The sequence below is a fragment of the Mustelus asterias genome, chromosome 15, assembly GCF_964213995.1.
Source record: "Mustelus asterias chromosome 15, sMusAst1.hap1.1, whole genome shotgun sequence".
Classification (NCBI taxonomy): domain Eukaryota; kingdom Metazoa; phylum Chordata; class Chondrichthyes; order Carcharhiniformes; family Triakidae; genus Mustelus; species Mustelus asterias.
In genome coordinates, this window is record NC_135815.1 from 10832000 (window position 1) to 10846241 (window position 14242).

The 14242-nt window shown below is 45.5% G+C and overlaps 1 protein-coding gene across 1 annotated transcript; it reads right to left on the minus strand.

Annotated features, from left to right (window-relative positions):
* Positions 1-240: 240 nt before the first annotated feature.
* Positions 241-9681, minus strand: psmb1 (proteasome 20S subunit beta 1). The gene is made up of 6 exons (XM_078229478.1): positions 9463-9681; positions 5812-5919; positions 4625-4706; positions 3727-3856; positions 884-990; positions 241-587 (listed from the first exon to the last, which is right to left on the minus strand). Exons 1-6 carry the CDS (start codon positions 9540-9542, stop codon positions 402-404), a joined length of 693 nt encoding a protein of 230 aa, XP_078085604.1. The 5' UTR covers positions 9543-9681; the 3' UTR covers positions 241-401.
* Positions 9682-14242: the final 4561 nt, after the last annotated feature.

Below are 14242 nucleotides of genomic sequence, written 5' to 3' on the forward strand. Positions count from 1 at the left end.
ACATCGATAATCTTCACCTGAATGACTTTATGGAAGCATGTTCCACTTTACTACGTAATAAAGCCCCGATTTGATTTATCAGAGGTTGACTGGTACCCACAGAGGTTCATACCCCAGCAACAAAGAAAACTCCCAAAACGGGAGCATGGGAGGAAACTTGGTTTAAAAAGGTGAAATTTTTAGCGGAAAACCGACAGCCTGATTCACATGTGGGACATTGTTACGACAGAGCTTCACAAGTACAGTTTCACCTGGAAATGCAAAAAGGAATTACCAGCGGGAAAGTTTATTTTCTCAGTATATATACAACAAAGCATACAAAAAGAATTTGCCAGTGCAAGTACATTACTGATGTGAAAGGAAAATGACTATTTCAAATCAACAGGGAAGGGGATTTGGTCTCAATCTTTCCGGAGAGGCAGCAACTCCTCCTTGATTCCATCTTTTGTAATGATGCAAATCTTCAGAGAGTCACCGGTATAAACATCTCTCTCGGTTGCCGAGATAAAAACATCTTTGACCAGCTGGAGGGCTTTCTCCAGTGTAAGAGGGACATGTTCCACATTCTCCATGTTCTTGAATCCAATCTAGCAAAGGAAATGCAGCAAATTAAGGTCTGCACCATCTCCAAATATTCATCACATTTAACCGAGAATTGTGATCACAACAAAGCTACAATTTAAAAGAGGAAAAAAAACATACTAAGAAGTGTCTTAAATTTGAGTATTTTCATTGCTGACTGGTAAATCGAGTGTGTCATGATCCAGATTCCCATCCACTCCACACGAGGAGGAGAGGAGGGCGTGGCTCAGACATCCAGTCCCGCATAGATTCCGTTTGCCATTCAATCGTTTAGAGATGTTCTTGGATCAAACTGTGTTACCTGGTTGTCCAGAAGTGGCTGCAGCATGGCACTGGCCGATCCGCCAGCTTTGTAGGCATCTCTCTGATAGGATCCTACAGGGTCAAAGCTGTACACGGCACCCTTCCCTGCATTTCAAAGTGGGAAAACATATACGTCACGGATGAATGCATTCAGAATTTATTCACATAGGTTCTTTCAAGATGGATAAGTTTCTGATATTGGAAAGAGGTCAGAAATCCAGTTGTAAATGGAAAGTTCGAATCCAGCACGAGCTTATTTGTGCAGGTCTGCATTATTGATTCCGTCGTGAGTCAACATTACGAGAAACAACTTGCGTTTATATATTTTTCATATCATAAAAATGTTATTAAGCCACATCAAAGCCGAGAAAATACTTTCAAAACATATTCATTGTTGTAACATAAGGAAATGCAGCAGCTAATTTACGCAGCTTTCGAATACACAACCCAATAAACTGTGCTCAAACTGAGGGAGAAATGGATAACTATACGAGGGGAACAGACAGTTCCTCATTTAAACGTATTATCTGAGAGACAATACCTCCAAAAGCACTCCCTCAGTACGGCAACATGCTTAACTCACGATAGTGGGACATGAATCCACCACCTTATGATGGATAGGAGGACAAATCAGGAATTCTCTTCCACAGATGACAGGGGAAGCGGAATCATTGAATATATTCAAGGCGGAGTTGGACAGATTTTTAATTGACAAGGGAGTAAAGTTATAGAGGACAGCAAAGGCCACAATCAGATCAGCCATGATCTCATAGGAACATAGAATCCTGATTGGGGACTGGACAGGCTAGATGCGGGAAGAATGTTCCAGATATGGGGGAAGTCCAGAACGAGGGGTCATAGTCTAAGAATAAGGGGTAAACAATTCAGGACTGAGATGAGAAACTTCTTCACTCAGAGAGTTGTGATCCTGTGGAATTCTCTACCACAGAAATCTGTTGGTGTCAGTTTGTTAGATATGTTCAAGAGGGAGCTGGATGTGGCTCTTGTGGCTAAATGGATCAAGGGGTATGGAGAGAAGGCAGGAGTGGGATACTGAAAATGCATGATCAGCCATGGTCATATTGAATGGCAGAGCAGGCTCGAAGGGCCGAATGGCCTCCTCCTGCACCTATTTTCTATGTTTCTATGAATAATGGACCAGGCCCGAGGGGCTGAACAGCCGACTATTGCTCTTATTTCTTACGGCCATACACCTGTTCAAATAAAAAGACAACACCTCAGAAGCTGGGAATCAATAAAAGGGATACAATGAGCATAACAAAGCCTTATCTTTTCCCTTTTCAGGTGTGATATATTTCTGGCATTTTGTATATGATCTATTCTGCTGGTTTTAAGCCTCATTTTTGAATCCAGCTTTGCTGAAATAATAGTAATTACAATGAATATTTATTCTACAGACTACCAAAAATATAAGATTTCACCAAAGCTTCCCAAGAACTGATTTTTAAAAATTCATTTACAGGATGTGGGCATCGCTGGCTAGGCCTGCATCTATTGCCCATCTCTAGATTGTCCTCGAGGTGGTGGTGATGGTGAGCTGCCTTCTTGAGCCCGCTGCAGTCCCTGAGGTGTAGGTAAATCCACTGTGCTGTTCAGGAGGGAATTCCAGGATTTTGACCCAGCGACAGTGAAGGAATGACATTTTCAAGACAGGATGGTGAATGATTCGGGGAACTTTCAGGTGGTGGTGTTTCCCATGTGTCTGCTGCCCTTGTCCTTCTAGGTGGTAGCGGCCGCGGGTTTGGAAGCTGCTACCTAAGGGACCTCGGTGAGTTCCTGCAGTGCATGTTGTAGCTGGTGCACAGTGCAGACACTGTTCACTGGCGGCTGAGGGATTGAATGTTTGTGGATGGATCCAAATCAAGCTGCTCTGTCCAGGATGTTGTCGAGCTTCTCGAGTGTTGTTGGAGCTGCACTCATCCAGGCAAGTGGAGAATATTCCATCACACTCTTGACTTGCATCTTGCAGATGGTGGACATGGCTTTGGGGAGTCAGGTGGTGAGTTACTTACTGCAGGACTCCTAGCCCTTGACCCGCTCTTGTAGCTACAGTATTTACATGGCTAGTCCATGACTGACATAACTGACTCAATTCCATGACTGACAAGAACACAAAGGTGCACATCCACGCATCTCAAGCCACCCCTGTGGTACTGGGGGTAGTATTTTCACCTTAATCAGAAGATTGCAGGTTCAAGTGTGGATCAAGAGAGTCGAGCACAAAATCTAGGCTGACAATCCAAAGCCATGCTGAGGAGTACTGCACTGTTGTAGGTGCGGCCTTTCAGAAGGAATGCTGAAGCGGAGATCCTTTGCTCCTTCTCAGAAGGACGGTAAAGCTCCAATGTCACTACTCCGAAGCAAGGGAACTAGGTCCAGGGTCTTGCAAATATTTATCCCTCGATCAGCATCACAGCAAACAGCTAATTTGGTCATAATCTGCTGTTTGTAAGAGTTTGCTGTGTACAAAGTAGTTGCCACATTTCCTAAGGTACAAGAACTCAAAAGTCCTGCATTAGCCATTAAATGCTTTTGGGACATACCAGCGGTGAGAGGTGCTATATGAATACACAAGTCGCGGCAGGAAAGCAGGTGGATAGCAACCTGTTTGCAGGCATCTGTCAATCCTACCTACTCTGTAAATAGCCTATAAATACATGTCTTACAATTACTGTACCCAGTTGCTGGGAATATGCAGAGAAGGAACACACACACACAGCAACTCATGACCTGCCATAGTAATTAATAGATCAGTGCTGAGGAAATTATTGCACGACGAGGAAAAGCAAAAGATAGTCAGTGTTAAATATTCAATCTCACCTTCCTCATCAAGGCCACCAATGATGTTGTAAACATAATACGGGAAAAAGCGCCGAGAGTACAGAATTGTAGAAAGCATTGCTGCTATTGCCCCACTTGTCATTGTCTTATTGTTTGAGTGTTTGTACATCTGAAATACATCAAATTATTGTAGCTTCAAAAGCGTTATCAAAATACAGAAACAAACTTTTCCTGGAATGTGGGTGCCGCTGGCAAGGTCAGCATTTGTTGCCCATCCCTAATTGCCCTTGAACTGATCGGCTTGCTGGGCCTGGAGTCACATGTAGGCCAGACCGAGTAAGGACAGCAGACTTCCTTCACTAAAGGACATTAGTGAACCAGATGGGTTTGTATGACAAATCAACGATAGTCGTCAGTCACCATTGCTGATAATAGATTTATATTCCAGATTTAATAATTGAATTCAAATTCTACCAGCTGCCCTGATGGGATTTGAACCCATGTCCCCTGCGCATTAGCCTGGGCCTCTTGATTACTAACCCAGTTACATTATCACTACACAAAATCTCCTAGAACTACACTGGAAAAAACTTCCAGTCTCTCAATCATAAAACACCAGGAATCCTGTTTCTAATTGGATTGTGACAGAAAGGCCAGGGGGTTGCTGCAGGATTAAAGGAGCAGTTTTTCCCATAAGGAATTACTCTTCAGAGGTTTGGACTAAGGAACAGTGTTACGACAGAGTAGAGGGAGCTTTACACTGCAACTAGCCACACTAGACCTGATCAAGGTGTGCTTGAAGCTGCCAAACGGCTAAAACCTTGAATGCTGGTGAACCCAAATAAATAATCACCAATTAATGCCACTTCTTATACTTTCAAACCCCCATCTCAATGCCCAAAGCAACAGAATACCATTTGCTGCATTTTACAAATACCTTTAACCTTGCATCAATAATTTTTGTTAATGTAAGGCAGTCGCCATGGAATCCAGTGCATCCAATCACTGTTTGCTTTGTCCTAAAAGATCAAAACAAAAAGGTTGCAATCCGGTTGGTTAGAACGTTAATATAATTCACCAAACAAAACAAACAATGAAGAACATAACCCACATCCTCCTGAGGCGAGCAAATCCTCCATTTAACACTTCATCTGAAAAACAGCACCACCGACAGCGCAGCATTCCCTCTGTAACTGGACTATAGCGTCAGCCTTGACTTTTGGGCTCAAGCTTTGGAGTGGGATTTGAACCCACAGCCATTGGGTCAGAGGCTAGAGTACTATCTACTGAGCCATGATAACCACCAGCATGTTTCTCACCACTGGAATTGTTTACAAGTTGGATTAAAGGGGCCTAATTGACCTAGCATTTAACAGAAGTGAGGTGGGGGAAGGAGAAACCATTCAATAGCCAGAAACTTTGCGGCAGGACTGGCTTACACCGGCCCTAAATCAAAAGTAAATAACACAAAAAGTTGCCTATTTACAGACAGTCTGCATCTAAACAGTGGCATAACCACCCCCCACTACTCCAAGCTTGCCTTCCTCCAGTGTACGATGAACTTTAAAGCCACTGGCTGTTGGGGAGTATGTGGGGAGGTGGGGGCGGGGGGAGAGGGAGAAAGAGAGAGAGAAGCTTGAGTCATTAGATACACAGAACAAAGATAAATGGATAATTTACACTGGAGTGATCTGATGAGGAAAATCAAACACAAGCCACACGAAGTTCCTTCACTGTGAATTTTACCCCAAAGATTGCCTTGTTAATCTACAAATGTCACTTTCAAAACTAATCAGAGAAGATATAGCGATAAAGAGTATTAAGAACATTCTGCCTTGTAAACAGTCAATTCCAATCCTTCGCCTCTCTCAGATTAAGTTTGGAAATCCTGGCAGATATCTTCTCAAACTCGAGTGGAAAGAGAGCAACTGTATCACTTCTGTCACTCTGTCAGATAATAGAACAAACCAGACAACTGAACCTGTGCTGCTTTTTCTCCCTCAGTTTCAGAGATGTTCTACCAAAAGCTATTGATCCAAGAAAGGGAACTGTCAAAATCCATGGGATTGCATCCACTATACCCACAATACATTGTACAAATAAAACACTGCTTTTTGGACTTACAGTTTGTAGCATTTTGGTGAGTCCCGGCTATGAATGGAGTAACCCTCACTCAGTCGTGTATCTGAAGCAACAATGGAAAAGTCTTCGCCAGCTAAAGCCAACACAGTTCTTCAGTAATGAATACAGGGGGGAAAAAAATAAATCAAAGCGTCAGAAGTACATTCTAAACAAACAAAAACTCCCAACGGTGGCCCTTTATTTTGCAGTTTGAGGTAGATTAAACTACAATTTACTGAAAATTATTTCAATACAAATTACTTCACCAGGATGGTTTCGAGATACCCTCCAGCACCTCAATGCTATTCATCTCAGCAAAAAACCTCTGTGGCGCAGTCTTCCTGTTGCCCACATCCACATTCTTTCAACCATATTTCTTGATTTCCACAGAAGGGGATGAACAGTTTTCAAGAAAATGAGTGAGTGTTCATTTTTTGATTTTCTAAGGAGGCTAACTAATTGCTTATAGTTTAGTCTTTGGGGGAAGGTAGGAGTAGGCACCTGTCAATCTCAGGAGAAGATGGACTGCGTCTTTTCCAAATGTCATTCCTGAATTGAACATTATCTGTCGTGGCCGTTGAGGTCGATTCACGAGTGGCGGTCCCTTGCGCAGATGAATAGCGCCGGCCCAAAATAGACTGAATTTTCTTCCGACATTTGTTCATTTATTTTGTCCTCTGATTTTTCCATATCCTTCCTGACTGCTCATCTTCTGGCATTCTGATCAGCAGCAAGGACTCCCCATGCATCTACTCTGATCCTGGTCAATTTGAGGTGCTGCTTGCAGATATCCTTGCATCGCAGATGTGGGCACCCCATTGTTGTTCTTGCTACCGTCACGAGACCAACTCTCACCAAGGTGCCTTTAATCTGAAAATGTCCTTTAACTAAAACAAACCCCCCTTCACAAATAAAGTGAATATTTTTCTAAATTCTGTGGTTGGGGTGGGTGATTTCTGAAAAGTGAGAGTTGGTTCTGTAACCACTGGCCCCTTGCGCCATCCTCACACATCCACTCTAGCTCGTCTACAATCTCTTCGAGACATCCGCCATTCAACTATGCCCGAGTCGGTCCCTCTTTCTGCTCTCCTTTACTTTATCCTTTCAGAGAGACCCCACTAGCTTTTCATCTCTAATCAAATGGCTGAAACTCCAGCATTTTCTTTTCTGGATGTCACTTTTTAAAGAGTTCTTTTTGCTTTTGCAATTTCAAGCACCTCTTCAATGGTCTTACAGTCTGTATCTGAAATGTTTAGCAAGGTTTTAGCATCAACATTTCAAGGACCTCTATTTTCTTCCACAGATCTTTATTTATTGTCCAGGTTTCTGAGGCAAACAAGCAAGTGGATGAAATACAGCATCAAGAGTTTTTTTTCATTATTACAAGCTCGAGTTTTCTTGCTGTTAACACTTTCAACATCACAAAATTACTTGGAAACATAGAAAAACTACAGCGCAAAACAGGCCCTTCGGCCCCACAAGTTGTGCCGAACATATCCATACCTTCTAGGCCTACCTATAACCCTCCATCCTATTAAGTCCCATGTACTCATCCAGGAGTCTCTTAAAAGACCCTATTGAGTTTGCCTCCACCACCACTGACGGCAGCCAATTCCACTCACTCACCACCCTCTGTGTGAAAAACCTCCCCCTAACATTTCCCCTGTACCTACCCCCCAGCACCTTAAACCTGTGTCCTCTCGTCGCAACCATTTCCACCCTGAGAAAAAGCCTCTGAGAGTCCACCTGATCTATGCCTCTCAACATCTTATATACCTCTATTAGGTCTCCTCTCATCCGACGTCTCTCCAAGGAGAAACTTCTGCACGAGTCTATCCTTCTTCTGAATCTGGCATCACATCAACCATCTTCAGTTATCATTTGTCCTAAATAGACTAATTTATCTACTTAATCCAGTGTGACACCATCCACTTTCAAGTTTCACAACAGTTTCTTCTAATATATTCCTTCTAACCACTATTTTTTTGTTAATAAAGTAGGAGGGGCGGCATGGTAGCACAGTGGTTAGCACTGCTGCTTCACAGCTCCAGGGACTTGGGTTCAATTCCCAGCTTGGGCTACTGTCTGTGTGGAGTTTGCACATTCTCCTCGTGTCTGCGTGGGTTTCCTCCGGCTGCTCCGGTTTCCTCCCACAGTCCAAAGATGTGTGGGTTAGGTTGATTGGCCGTGCTAAAATTGCCCCTTAGTGTCTTGAGATGGGTAGGTTAGAGGGATTAGCGGGTAAATATATGGGGATAGGGCCTGGGTGGGATTGTGGTCGGTGTAGACTCGATGGGCCGAATGGCCTCTTTCTACACTGTAAAGTTTCTATTCTATTTCTATTCTTAGTAAGATAGAGGGTTATAGGTAAGCCTAGTAATCGCTAAGGTAGGGACATGCTCGGCACAACTTTGTGGGCTGAAGGGCCTGTGTTGTGCTGTAGTTTTAGTTTTTGTGCTGTAGGTTAGAGGGATTAGCGGGTAAATGTGTAGGGATAAGGGGGTAGGGCCTGGGTGGGATTGTGGTCGGTGCAGACTCGATGGGCCAGATGGCCTCTTTCTGCACTGTAGGGTTTCTATGACTCTATGATTTATGTCGGGTGATGAAACAAAATGGATGTTTTGGGATCAGCTACCCATTATGTGTAGTGTCTGATATTCAAACCTATTATAATCTATGGAATTAAATTCCTGTTCCTTCATGTTTGACAGGAGAGAGTCCAAGGGCTGAATGGCCAAATCATGTTCCTAAATCTGTCAGTCTGCACATCTGTCTGTATAAACACACTGAACAGAGCAAAACCACCAAGGAATCCAGGGTTTCTTTCATTTACTTAGTTCATAAACACAAATGAAAACACCTCCCAACCAGAACCAAAAATACAAGTGTTAGCAATTTAATAAAATACAAGCTCCACATATGCTCATCGCAAACTGCAGGAAAAGATCTCCCCAGAAACCACTGGCATTTAAAAGTGTTCCCTGTGGAGAATATCCTGTCTATATAGTGAAAGTGAAAGTTGGGCATCAAGCTCTCATACATACCGCCCAGGATCAACTGCTAACTCACTGTCTTAGACTCCAAGCCTAGCATTTGTGGATGTTTTGTCAGAGACATGGACCTGAATATTTCTGTGCACCACTATCTAAGATAAAAACAAATTACTGCAGATGCTGGAATCTGAACAGCCCTGACGCAGAGTCATCCAGACTCAAAATATTAGCTCTATTCTCTCTCCACAGATGCTGTCAGACCTGTTGAAATCTCCCAGCATTTTCTGTTACATTAGCTTTCCTTACTCCCACCCCGGGACCTGTTTCTTCACTCGCCACCACTGTGGATCCGGTCTTCCCCACTACCTCCCAATCTCTCACGGCCTGTTTACTGCACTCCCTTTCCCAGACCTGTTACTCCCACACACATCCGAGCCCCCATCCCTCCCCCCTCCACATCCCCAGACCCCCTTAAACCACCCCTTTCCCAGGCCCGTTACTCCCACCCCTAACCCACACCCCCCTGTCGCAGAGTCACTTACCCCTCTCCCTGGCCCATTCACCCCCAACTTCCCCGGGGCCTGGTTTCCCCCCTCTGCCGGGGCCTGGTTTCCCCCCTCTCTCTCCGCGGGCGGTCTTGCTATTGACTCCTCACACTCACCCTCCATTGAAGGTGTAAGGGGAGAAGCGGTGCTGCACGGGCCCCGAGTGCTGGTATTCCTCCATGTCCAAATGCGGCATCCCCTTCCCGAACTGAATCGCTGCTGTCTCACTGCCAAGATGGCGGCCACTGTGTCACAGCCAAACCCTTCCCCCGGCGCACCGCCAGGGCGCACGCGCGGATCCGGTGCCACCGCTTCTGGCTCCCCCCCGGCCGGCCAGCACCGTCCGCGCATGCGCGCCCCTGTCCTTCCCCAGCCCAGGTGGTTGGGGCAACACCTGAGGCAGTGGGAGGAAGTTCCCCACTGCAGTGCAAATTGTACATTTATCACTCTTCCTCCCCACACAACATCTCAGACAAGATATGGTGGGACCTTACTTTTCCTGTGGAACACGTAGTATTGTTCACATTGTCTGTACCTTTAAGACTTGATTACCTGTAAAGACTCGCATTCCAACCATTATTTTGTGTCTTTGAGTTTGTGTCTTTATATGCCCTGTTTGTGAACAGAACTCCCACTCACCTGACGAAGGGGCAGCGCTCCGAAAGCTTGTGGCTTTTGCTACCAAATAAACCTCTTGGACTTTAACCTGGTATTGTGAGACTTCTTACTGTGTTTACCCCAGTCCAACGCCGGCATCTCCACATCATAACATGTAGTATCACAAATCTTAACATGACTACTTTCAGTCGTGGGAAACATGATCATTTTGAGAATGAAAATAGAACAATAAATGATCAAATCTGACTGCCACATTAATAAATGGACAGCTGGATATTTATCCACAGCACAGTTCCATAAACTGTGATCAATGATAAAAGTATTTATTCTTAAATGTTAAATATATTAAGGGTGGCACGGTGGCACAGTGGCTATTGCCTCACAGCGCCGTGGACCTGGGTTGAATTCCAGCATTGGGTGATTGCGTGGAGTTTGCATGGGTTTCCTCCGGTGCTCTGATTTCCTCCCAAAGTCCATGTTAGGTGTATTGACCATGCTAAATGTCCCCTTACTGACCCAAGATGTGCAAGTTAGTTGGATTAGCCATGGGCCAAATGGCATCCTTTTTTTGTGCCCCTGACATGTTTTTAGAGACCTTTGACATACCTGAGAATGTAGGTACGATCTTAGTTTAACATCTCACATGAAAGACGGCACCTTCAACAATGTTAGACCTACTGTGGCTATAACAACCAATCAGTATTTTGACCCAATCAGTATTCTGTAACTTGATTTTGTGTTTGTGCCCTGTTTGAGAGCACATTTCCACTCCATCTGACGAAGGAGCAGTGCTCCGAAAGCTTATGGTATTTGCTACCAAATAAACCTGTTGGACTTTAATCTGGTGTTGTGAGACTTCTTACTATAACAACAGGCCAGTGGCTGGGAATTTTGTGGTGATTAACTCACCTCCTGACTCCCCAAAGCCTGCCCACCATCTATAGGCACAAGTCAGCAGTGCAGTAGAATACTCTCCACTTGCCTGGATGAGTGCAGCTCCAACAACAGCTATGAAGTACTCCACCACCCAGGATTAAGCAGCCTGCTTGATCGGAACTCCATCCACATTCCACCAACATAAATGTATACTCCCTTCCTCATTGGCACACAGCGGCAAAAGTGTTCTTTTATTCTTTCACAGGATGTGGGCCTTGTTGGCTCGGCCAACATTTATTGCCCATTCCTAACTTCTCTCGAGAAGGTTGTGGTGAGCAATGTTAATGACCCGCGGCACCCCATGTGGTGTAGGTACACCAACAGTGCTGAGGGAGGGAGTTCCAGGATTTTTACCCACACATTGGGGAACAGTGATATAGGGGGCGATTTTCCCAAAAAAGCTCTAAATGCTGAATTTGGGGGAAAAATGGTGAAAATCATGATTGTTTTTTCAGTGGGAGTTCAGACTTGAATCTCCCACACTCTGTGCACTGCAGAGGTCACAGTTGTTAAAAGCTCGGGGGGCAGGGCCTATGCACGCCAGAGTCTGACAGTTCTGGAACTCTGCGCATGCACAGTGGCCCCGAACTGTCAACCTGCACTTTGCTGGCCAACTCAATCGCTGGCAGACCCCCGGCAGACCCCGTCCCAGCCTGCCCCAATCGCTGGCCTCCCTCCAGCCCTGACCGATCCTGTCTGCAGAGTTGCAGAAGGACTCCCCCCACCCCCACCTATTGCCCCTAGGCCCCGCCTCAGCTGGTCCCACCCCTAGGCCCACTCCCTTGGCATTCCTGATGTCCAGGGGGCAGTGTCAAGGTGCCCCCTGAGCATGGGCACTTTGTCCTTTGGGCAGTTCCAGGGGCACAGACTGGCACTGCTAGGGTGCCCATGCCCAGGGAGCAACACCCCCCTGCTGTCCAACCCTCTGGCGGCCCCGAATGCCCCGCCCTTCATTCCACCAGGCTCACCCACTAGTTCCCCGAAAGTGGGGAGCTACTCTAATCCTGCCAGAGTTCATCTGTACTGGGGGAGTGGGAAATGTTATCGGGCCTAAAGAATTCAGTCCCGAATCCAATAAATATTCAAATCACATTAAAAATAGATTTAAATTACTTACGTGGTGTTCCCACTGAATATTCCAACCACACCAGATATCCGGCGGTGGGAAATGCAAATGCATTGGGAACGCATGCACAAATCCCATGAATCGGCACACACGCAAATATCCCGCTCCAACCCACCAAAAACTAGTAGGTCGGAATGGGAGAATCGCCCCGATAGTTCCAAGTCAACATGGCCTATGACTTGGAAGGGAATCTGCAGGTGGTGGTGTTACCATGCATCTACTGCCCTTGTCCTTCAAGGTGGTAGAAGTCATGGGTTTGGAAGGGACTGTTGAAGGAACCTTGGGGAGTTGTTTCATATATTGTAGATGGTACACACTGCTGTCACCAAGTGTGGTGGTGGTGGGAGCAATAAGGGGCTTGCTTTGTCCAGATGGTATCAAATGTCTTTATGCATTTATCCAGGCAAGTGGAGAGTATTCCATCATCTTTCTGACTTGATAAGAAGTCTCACAACACCAGGTTAAAGTCCAACAGGTTTATTTGGATTCACAAGCTTTTGGAGCTCTGCTCCTTCATCAGGTGAGTGGGTGTAGGTTCACAAACACGGCATATATAGGCAAAGACACAATTGCAAGATAACTACAGATTGAAATGTGAAGAATGGTTAGAATGCGAGTCTTTACAGGTAATCAAGTCTTTACAGGTACAAACAGTGCGAGTGGAGAGAGGGATAATCACCGGTTAAATAGGTGTGCCAGGACAGATAGGATTTTGCAAACCCAAACTTCTGACTTGAGCCTTGTAGATGGTGGACAGACTTTGGGGAGTCAGGATTGATCCGCTGGCTTGATAATATTGGTAGAGTGAGGGATATGCTGGGTCATGAGGTTATAGATTGTGGTTAAATAAAATTCTGCTGCTGATGGCCTAGATCACCACATAGATGCCCAATTCTGTGTTGATAGATCTGTTCGAAATCTATCCTATTTAGCCTGCTGGCGCTGCCACACATATTGGAGGATATTCTCAATGTGAAGGTCATTTCAGGAGGACTGTGGGGTAGTCACTCCTACTTATATTGTCATGGACAGATGATTCTGCAACAAGTAAACTGGCGAATACAAGGTCAAGTAGGTTTATCGCTCTTGTTGGTTCCCTCACCACTTGCCGCAGACCCAGTCTAACAGCCATGATCAGCCGGCTCAGTCACCGAGCCACTCTTCATGATGGACATGGTCCCTCATCCAGAGTATAAAAGTGTCATTCACAAGATGCACTGCAGCAACATGCAAAACCTCCTTCAATAGCACCTTCCAAACCCACTGCATCTACCGCCGAGAAGGCTTCTTAACAGTGTGGGTGTATTTATACCAGATAGACTCTAGTATTCAAGAAGGAGGTTCATCACCACCTTCTCAAGAGTAATTAGGGATGGGCAATAAATGTTGGCCTTGCCAGCGAAGTTCACATCCCATTAAAGAATACAAAAAAAACATTCCCTCAGTGTTGAATTGAAGAGCTGAATCTTTCCTGCCCATGAGGGTGGGTTTGGAAGCAGGGCCAGAAAAATAGGGAGAAACCACGTCATGATATTTCCCAATGCCTTCCAACCTCCAGGGCAATTTCCCTGGCACAGGCAGGGAACCAATTCAGCACCCTACTACATGGAGGCAGACAGCCATTTTGTGAAGGCGGTAGGAGTTTCCTGCCATTGCAATGCACCCACGACCTCCCCCCCACTCCATACATAACCTGTGTGTGAAGCCCAGCAACCTCTTGGTGGCAGCATGCTTGTGACATGCTGGAAGGCCATTGGAACCAGAAACCCCACATTCTGATGGAGACACCATGGTGATTGGCCACAACCAAACTCAATCTAGTGGGAGGGTTCCTCCTTTAGAAGCTGCGGGCCTCTTCATTCTCAAATGAAACAGATTTGCATTTGGATGTGATGCTTTTCACGAACCACTGGACATCTCAAAGCATGTTATTGCTGTTTAAATGTGGCCAATTAATGGCCTTCCCCACCTTTACCTTGCATTTTATCAGCAGACTGGGGCCCACTGCTGGGTTCAAATCCCAACAAGCTTCAAGGGGGGCCTTCCTATTCATGCACTCTTTGGCCAATGGATAGAACATCAGCAGCAATGGCCATCCCTGTAGTAAAAATGTCACCTGCTTCTGTGACCACCCTACCTTTGTTTGGGCCGCCTGATTGACCCTATGGCCCTCAGATCCCACTTTCCTGAACTTGAGGACACATGGCCATTGATAC